The sequence below is a fragment of the Dipteris shenzhenensis genome, chromosome 4 (genome assembly GCF_047967505.1).
Source record: "Dipteris shenzhenensis isolate YYH24624 ecotype China chromosome 4, Dip_SZ_1.0, whole genome shotgun sequence".
Taxonomy (NCBI): domain Eukaryota; kingdom Viridiplantae; phylum Streptophyta; class Polypodiopsida; order Gleicheniales; family Dipteridaceae; genus Dipteris; species Dipteris shenzhenensis.
Window position 1 is genome coordinate 13,545,276 of NC_141599.1, and position 9,292 is coordinate 13,554,567.

General features: G+C 38.9%; 1 protein-coding gene across 1 annotated transcript; it reads left to right on the forward strand.

Moving 5' to 3' along the window:
- The first annotated feature begins 4,520 nt into the window (after positions 1-4,520).
- On the forward strand, positions 4,521-5,927 carry LOC147902485 (glucan endo-1,3-alpha-glucosidase agn1-like). Its single transcript, XM_087374033.1, has one exon. It carries the CDS (start codon positions 4,553-4,555, stop codon positions 5,879-5,881), a length of 1,329 nt encoding a protein of 442 aa, XP_087230159.1. The 5' UTR covers positions 4,521-4,552; the 3' UTR covers positions 5,882-5,927.
- The last annotated feature ends 3,365 nt before the right edge of the window (positions 5,928-9,292 follow it).

A 9,292-nucleotide genomic window follows, 5' to 3' on the forward strand; every position in this document is an offset into this window, starting at 1 on the left:
GTGCATATGCTCAATTGCCTAGGCCTGAAAGGAATATAAGTGGAAGAAGGGAGATAGATCATTTGTCTACAATTTGCTGATGATACCAACCTGACCTTACACAATGATGAGAAATGAGTCATTGATTCCTTGGAATGTCTAAATGTTTTTTGTCTAGCCTTAGGTTCGAGAGTTAACCATGAAAGAATAGGCATAAACAGTACCAGGAACCCTCCTCCCCAACTCCTCTTAGAAAAAGGATGTAAAGTTATAAGGGAAAGAGAAATTTTGAGACTTCTTAGAATCCTGATGGGCTTTAGATGCTCGCGAAATGATGGGTGGGACTGGGTAACAGAAAAAGGATGCAAATTTATAAGGGAAAGAGAAAATTTTAGACTTAAAATCTTGATGGGCTTTAGATGCTCGCTAAATCATCGGTGGGACTGGGTAATAGATAAAGTAAAGGATAAACTCAACAAATGGCAAGGCCTATTGCCAACTCTAGCAAGAAGGAAGTTTGTTCTTAACCATTACATCTATCCCTTGATCCTTTACTTTATCTCCTGTTGGAACCAAACCAAGAAGAGTTTGGGAAAAGTCAACAGTCCACAAGATGTCTAAGGTTAAATGGCAAGTATGCATGATTCCCAAAGATGCAAGAGGGTTGAGGGTAGTGAACATTGAGAGATCAACAGTAAGGTTCATGAACCAATGCTGGTTTACTAAGGCATTTCTAGACCCTGACCCAATCTAGCCAACATTAATTATACACAATCTTAAAAAAGTCAAACTCAAGAGATGTAGACACTAGATACAGATTCCCTTTGAGGTGGCACTATTGGGTAATGAGACATGTATAGCCAAAGGGTCATAACTATGGAAGGGAGAGTGGCAAGCTTGGGAGTCAACTTGACCGTATATCAAGTGGAAGGGCTTTCAAGAAAGACGGGTACCTTCTGTAGTCAAGACTCAGTATGGTTCCCTATAATATGGCCAAACGCACAAGTAATCAATGAGGACTTGAAAGGAGCTCTCAGACTCAACAAGAAGGGGATACGAATCTGGGGGGACCTATGGAACCTACTAGTCTGCCTAGATCAGCTCGACCACTGTTGGATAGAAGTCTTAGATTTGAGTATGCTCTCCCCCCTATGTAGGGGTAGGAGCATTTTGATGTAAAAAATATTGTTTATCTTTTGGACTTTATAATATAGACCCGCATTTTACAAATTCTTCACAAAGTGTCCCATTTGGTGAAAATTGAAACAAGCATCTGGAAACAAACCAAAACGAGCTTGTTGAGTGAATACCATGCCACAAGGACCTCAATCTCCAAGATCCCACAATATCCACGTCTCCTTGAGACCAAAAGCCAACTACTAAATTTGGAAAATCCCCCCAAATAGGGTAGTTGTGATATGGGAATTCATCAATGCTAAAGGATGGACATCATGGCACCACCAGAACCTTAGCTCTAAAAATATTAAGGTTTTGCCAACCAATTCACCCCGTAAAGCTTTTGATACACATTTGATAAGGAACAAAAGTTTTCCCCAAAACCGAATCACAAACCCCATTGTGTCAGAATATCACACTCAAGATATAGGATTTCCTCCATCTCTAATAGAGAAGGCACACGGCTAGTAGAGAACAAATACACTACTCCTTTTGCCAATCACATGAGCTCTTGTATAACATCTTCCAATTCTAGTTGACAAGCCATCCTCAATGCTAATTTCACATGTATTTAAATTTTACTACGTAGACCCTCTAAATAATAAAACATTCTTTCAAAAGCTACACAAATTTTCAAAGGTTTAGTAGCAATACAATTTTACATGTATAATTTGCTATTCAAACCTTTGAAAATTTGCTTAATTTTTTAGAGATTTTTTTAATTATTTAGAGGGATCTAATGTTTATTAATTTGTATTCAATAGTAATTATGAAAATTGTTTTGGACTTCGCTTGTTTATTTTTCAAGGGCACACGAATCCAAATTTGATGAAATTCATGCTACATACAAGCAAACATAGTATGTGAACATCTCCAAGGAATTATGTGTAAGTAGACATTGAATACCTTTGAGATCTAGGTGTGTCTTATAAAGAGGAAAAGTCAAATATAAAATAGTCTTAATAGGGGCAAGGAAATTCATGCCCACCTTGGCTCAAGGGGTTCTACATGATAGTGCCTACCATGCACCACCGTCCATAGTAACTTTTTGGTGGATAGTTGTGCATACCAAATATATTGGCCTACCATTAGCTTCTTATCTCTTCATCATTAAAGTGTTAATTTTACACTTCATTATAGAAGATGAATAGGAGGCTGTAGTTTTAAAAGTGCATGATTTGAAAGATCTACAAGCGGTTCCAAGGGAAGAAAAGACATCACCAAGGAAAAAGAATCAACTACTTTGTCTCAAAATCAAAGTAGCATAACAACACTTTTTCAACTATTGCAACACAACATTACTTGGTTGAAATCCTAAGGAGTTCAATTGCACCTACTTGTTGGGAAGAAAAGATGTCACCAAGGCAAAAGAGTCAACTACTTTGTGTCAATATCAACGCTGCAGACAACACTTTTCTAACTATCTATTGCAATAAAAATTATATTAATGGGTTGATATAATGAGGAATTCAAATTGCATCTACTTGCTACTAAAAATGCTTAACTGTCAAGCTATTTATAAGACTATTTAGTGATCTTGGTAGTGATATGTATATGCTTTGAACTTGACTCTAGATATTTTTGAATAGGCATCCCTGATTTTTTCTATTCAACTTTGAATGGTACAATTAGGCATTGCTAAATGCAAGCCACATGCCTAATTGTGGTATGGCTATTAGAAGCAATGAGTCATGTAGAAATTGACATTTAATACTTTGAGAATTAGGTCTATTTTATAAGAGGCAAAGCTAAATATATGCATTTACTTTAAATTAATGATAAAGGAGCAATGGCATTCATACTCTCACTTTGGGGTCACTTTGACTACAATAATACCTACCATGCACCACCATCCACACTCACTTTCATGTCTTATGGAAAAAGTGGTTGATGGTGCCTAATAAGTGGCCTACCATTTATTTTTTTTGTGTCTTCCATTATTATTAGAGTGACAACAACTGGTGCTAGAAGAACGAACATCTGATAGTCTAAGCTAATTGATTGATTTGAACTTTGGTGCTCAGGGAGTTCACCTCAAAAAATTTACTATACCACTTGCATTCAAAAGGAGGGGTATTTTAATTCAACTTCCAAAAACATTAACAGAACTAAAATAACAAGAGGGGTTTTTTAATGCAGCTTTCAAAAAAATCCATTAGTTCATAATTAAGTAAAGAGGGGTGGTTTTATTAGGAGAAATATTTTAGTTAAGGGGTTTTTTAAATACCCCTTGAACACACGTGGTACATAGGTTTTCTTAGTAGTGCGCCCCTCGAGCTTTAGTGTCTCTTAAACATACACTAAGGTTGTCTCAAATTTTATCATTCGAGCAAAAGCCTTAGCAGTTAATCCTAAACCCCTCTTTAAGAAATTGTCTATATCATGTGCGTTCAAGAGGTATTTTAAAAACCTTGAACTAAAATTTTTCCATGAATAAAAACACCCCTTTTTACTTATGAACTAAGTGATTTTAAAAAAAATTTATGTTAAAAAACCCCTCCCGTTTTTGTAATCGTGTTAATTAAAAAAAAAAACGAAATTAAAATACCCCTCTTTTTGAATGCACGTGGTAGACTAAAAGTTATTGAGGTGAACTCCCCGAGGGTATTTAATGCATGACAAGAGGCTCCACTCTTCCTTGAAATAAATTCATGCCATTCTCTCTCTCAACTTCTCCCCTTTAATAAAATTTTAGGAAATTTTACTACACTCCCTTTTCATAAAAATTTAGGAAATGTATTAGGTGATCCTTTATTATGTTAATGAGGTGTTTAGAATTAACTGCTAATGCATTTATTAAATGTATGAGGGTACATTTGAGTGTATGACAAGGGGTATTTGAAAGAATGACAAGGGCTTTCACTTTCTCTCCCTACTTCCTCTCCCTACTTCATGGGTCATCCCCTTAACATTTATTGCCTCTTTCCTTGTCTCTAGTAAGTCCTTCCTTCTCATGAGTCTCTTGTGCCTCCACTTACGTTTACTAATTATTAATCGGATTGCCTTAATTGAAGGCTTAAAATTTTTGTTTTTTGAGCTATGTGAAGTGAGTGGCAAATTTCGGAAATTAAACTTCAAATTTGAAAATAGGTAGTTTTAAAACGGTAAATTTTAACGCATTTTAGTTGTATTTTTGCTTTAAACCTTCAAGATGAAGCTTTATTGTGGGAACTACTAATAGTGATGTTTTGAAAAATGAGAATGTCTATTAGAGTTTGACATTTGTGGTCTTCGATGACTTTTTTGAAGTCAAAGTCGGTGGTGGACACTAAAGTCGGTGGTCGACACTGGTGAACTCGAGGCTTTGCGTATATATGATACGTAGAAGCTCCTTGAGATCTTCAATCAGCCTTCTCCTTCTTGTTTTGCATTTTGCCTCTAGAGGCTTTTCACAGCTATGACCTTCGTATATCGTCGCTTGGGCCTCTGCGCACTTGGCCTCCTCCTCTCTTGTTTCGTCTCTGCCCGCCATGTTACTTGCCAAGGTGGTACCGCCAAGCCCCTTGTCTTTTGCCACTACATGCTCTACTCTTTCCTCTACAGTGACGATGTCGCTGGCCTTTCCCGAGAGATTCAGCTCGCCCAACAACATGGCATCGATGCTTTTGCCCTGAATACCGGGGTCTGGAATGACGTTTATCAAACGCGAGCTGACTACTTCTACACTGCTGCGGCAAACCTGAATTTCAAGCTGTTCTTCTCAGCAGACATGTCGGGCAGTCTCACACTAGACAATTTGAGGACTATGCTCACACGCTATGGGAATCACACGAGCCAGTTGCGATACAATGGCAAACAATTTTTCTCGACTTTCATTGGGCGCACGAAAACGCTTGCTCCATATTCCGACCCTCTCAGCACCTGGCGGGATGGGGTGTTTACGCCCGCTGGAGGCAAGGCCAACATTTTCTTTGTGCCATTTTTTGAAACCAGCGGCCAACAAGCTGACATAGCTAGTGTCATAAACCAATTCAATCCGATTCTCGATGGCTTGTTCGCATGGGACACGTCTGCGTGGCCTTACCTGAATGGGGACTACAGCAAGCCTTCAGATGCGGCCGACAGGGCGTATTTGGCTGCCTGCAAAGCTGCGGGTAAGGTATACATGGCAAGTGTGAGCCCCTGGTTCTACAGGCCGGACTTCGGGGTGAAGGGAAACTATGCCGGAGATGGGCTATGGAGGACGCGATGGGAGCAGCTGACTGCGCTACGACCTCCATTTGTGGAGATCTTAACTTGGAACGATTGGGCGGAGCGAACATACGTGGTGTCTGTGTCCTCAGGAAACATTCCATACGGTGCCTCGGAAAACAACGATCTGGGCTTCCCGCATCTGCCGTTTCTGGACCTGGCAAGCAGCTATTACATCCCCTGGTTCAAGACCGGGCAAAAACCGAGCATAGGCAACGAAGCGGTGTACGTCTATTACTACACCCAAAGCAAGAACGGCTCAACTGTGACGAATTCCGGCACACTGCAAGATAGGTTGTACGCAACGGTGCTGCTGCTGCATCCAGCAGACGTGACTCTGAAGTCGGGGTCGCAGAGCATGGTGTTTACGAATTTGCAAGCAGGGATAGAGAGCGTAAGCATGCCCTTCAGCGTGGGGAAACAAAGCGCTACCGTAAGTCGCAAGGGAGTGCAACTGCTTGCGGTAACAGGTGCTGCGTCCATCTCCAGCCCCGGCGCTAATCGTGACTTCAACGTCTACACCACTCACAGTTGAGAGAGAATACGTATTCCCTCTGCAAACATATGTATTCTTGTGTCGTAGTGCTAGCACTTGCTCTATGGAAAAAGGATATATGAAGAGTACTACATGAGAAGGCAATAACATAATCACAACAAACGATATTGTTGTCACCACATTATGGCTTTTTTCAAATGGTTTTTGGAGTAACACAATGCCTTGAGAAACTATCACAATTAAGTCCGCTTTCTAGTTCATCATTGGTTTATATTCGTTCATTGATCACTTCCTATACTTTAGAGCCCCAATTTTTGTCATGGAGCATGTAAAAACTACCATTTTATCAAATTTTTAAAAGGAAAAAGAATGCACATGAGAGATAACACAAGGTTCATTAGAACAAAATCCTCCCTACAAATGTCAAGGATGGTGTTTTATTAGTGACTTGGTGATGTCAAAAGATTTATGCCTTTTAGGAAATGAAGCCCAACAAATACATGAATGAAGCGATTAACAAAGCTATTTCCATCCTTTGATTTTCCATCCAACTTGGTTATCTCTATTGATTTTGAATGTTCTCCGGTGTCAAGCAAAAGAGAGGAATGTTGTAAGGAATTTAGATTGAAATAAATATTTAAGGACAAGGAAAGATGAACAAGTAGATAGAATTATGTTTATAATATTATCTAATATGATTATGGGTCTAAGCATGGTTAGGTGACATGCTTTTTGTGCTTTATAAAAGCACATAGCACATTACTTATAGCACAAATTGTTTAATATAAATGTTCTTTAATGAATTTACAATATTATAAGAGTCAAAAAGCACATTTTATCATTGCAATAAATTTTTAGGGTTGTAATAGGTGTCCTATACCACTAAAAGTAGTAAATGTCCCAGACAGTGCTTTTTGTGTCACCTTCCCATGCTAAGACCCTTATATTTGCTTACTTCGTGGTGCAACTTGGATCACGTACCACCATCTTGGATCAGAATGACCCAGATGAAAAACTACCTATATTGAAGATGGGTGCCAAATGCCATCAATTATATATATGAAATTATGCTTAAGTACATGTATCAATGGATCTTTAAAAACTAAAGCTTCGATTAATTAAATCATTAGTATGCACCTGCTCACAATGCTCGGGAAGAACAAAAGTATCACTTTCATTGGTCTAAAGTTTGGTGGAGTCTATTGCAAAGAAACTGCTACTGTCTTTCCTCACTGTCACATGGGGACTATTGTAAATAGTTCTAAACCATTTTATATCAAGAATGAAAATACTAAATCATCTGAAATCAATTTCATAGATTTCGTGTATGGTCCCACAATAATCCAATTGTGAGGAGAGAAGATTGGTATCCGAAGCACTTGCTCGGCCATATTGTGTGAAGTTAGCCATGACTCCATAATCATACATGACTCTCTTTGAATTGATGCATTCCATGTGAAAATGTCATCCATATGACCATAATGCACTATACTTTTTTTACTACAAAAGAGCATCATTAAAACAATGAGGATGCATCTATTTTATAGCGTATATTGCCACAAATAATTACTTAATTACGTTAAGAGGTAAGAAACTTACATGCATCATACATCCAAATGATAACTCTCGCTCGCGCTCATTTATTGTCTCTACATCACGTTCGGCTTTATGTAGAGCCAGTTGTAGCCAATCAAGTGACATGTGAGTGGGAGAAGTGTGAGATCTCGTGGATATGGTTGCGATTGCCTGTAAATTACTCTGAATCTCTTCCTTGCAACTATTGTTTCTGCTTTGGCTGCTTCCACTTCTGCATCTCCTTGCTATTGAGGATATAAAACTTATTGAATTTCTCCATTTGCTCTTTGCTCATCTTTCTTTCAATCCCTTTTTCTTGGGGAACCTCTCCAACGATGCGATCATCATCCTTGTTATGCTAAGCCTGCGACATATCGTGATCCATGGATGTAAGAAACTCCGTGATATATACTAATGACTCTTGCACAAGCCATCCCTCTGCCATGCTTGCTTTTGGTCTTGCTCTTTGCCTTACAAATCCCTTCAAATTTTTCATAAATCGCTCGAGAAAAAACATCCACCGACTATGAACGGTACTTGCAATGGCCACCTCATCAACTATGTGCATAAGCAAGTGCACCTGATTTGCCATAATGCTCAAGGCAAAGTGCTTCTCAAGCAAGCAAATGGTTTTGATGGAGTCCTCCCTAGCCTTCTCGATGCTCGATATGGAGATCTCTTTTTGAGATATCCACCTATTTCACATGCCCATGTAAGATATATTCATAATCAATCTACAGATTATTTGGCTTAAATTGAAGAAAATGCCATCAATGTGATTTGATAGTAAGCATACCTCACAATACCACTGATCTTGAATATAGCATTCCTAACATCTTCTTGTAAGCACCCTTTCACTGTAATTGGGAGGATGAACTATCAAAGCAACAAAGAAATCATGTCAATAATATAACATAATCATAATTACACTAACGCATTATGATTATTGGTACACTAATCCTACACCTTAGAATACTTGTAAGACCTTGTGCCAATCATGGGACTTGAGCCCACTAAGCTTATTGTCCTTTGAAAATGCACCTTTCAAGCCATGCATGTACCCTATGGGTGTTCGAAAAGAGGCAATGTCCGCCTTGACTGCTGCCTCCTCTCTCTTGGAGAGGATCCATGTTGCATTCGGGAGGACAACCTTTTCCGAAGCATGCACTTGGGGCCACCAGCGAGACATCCTATTGATAGCATGCATGGGATCCAAGAGATGATTGATTTGCAACTGACCCCAATAAGGAAGCTCATGAAAGATGGATAGCCTCTTCATACCATGAGGAGGTTCCTCTCCATTCACCCTCCAAGCCTGAATCCAGTCACTTGCCTTCAAATATGGTGGTGGTGGATCAAGCTGACCTGCATGCATGAGATGGTGCAGTGGAAGGTATTGACCATGACCTTCATAAAAATTTTTCCTCATATGTTTGGAGTATTGTGCAAGAGGTTTTAAACCCGGTCCACAAACAGGACAAGCATGGTACCCACTTGTAACAAGTCCTACATGCATGCATGAATGTGTTAGTATAAGATATGAGCGTGAAAGAGAGTCATAAAAGAATAATCCTATATTATACATGTAAAGACACAACCACATACCTGCACACTCTCACAACAAGGCAAAGCACCCACAGATGTGCACATAGATGCATTTTCGTAACTAAAAAAAAGACTTACAGGCATGTCTATTGGCCCATCTATAGACCCACATCTATAGGCACATCTATATAACATATAGATGTGCCTATAGACACACTTTTAGATGCTCTAGTAGAAATTTAAAAAAATAGAAAGATGCGTACATAGACGCACTTATAAACACTCTACAGAATCTTTTTTTTTAATAAAAGCAAAATTTTATGTGGTTGA

Coding starts and splice junctions, on each gene's coding strand:
- LOC147902485 (XM_087374033.1), top strand. CDS start 4,553: ATGACCTTCGTATATCGTCGCTTGGGCCTCTGCGCACTTGGCCTCCTC.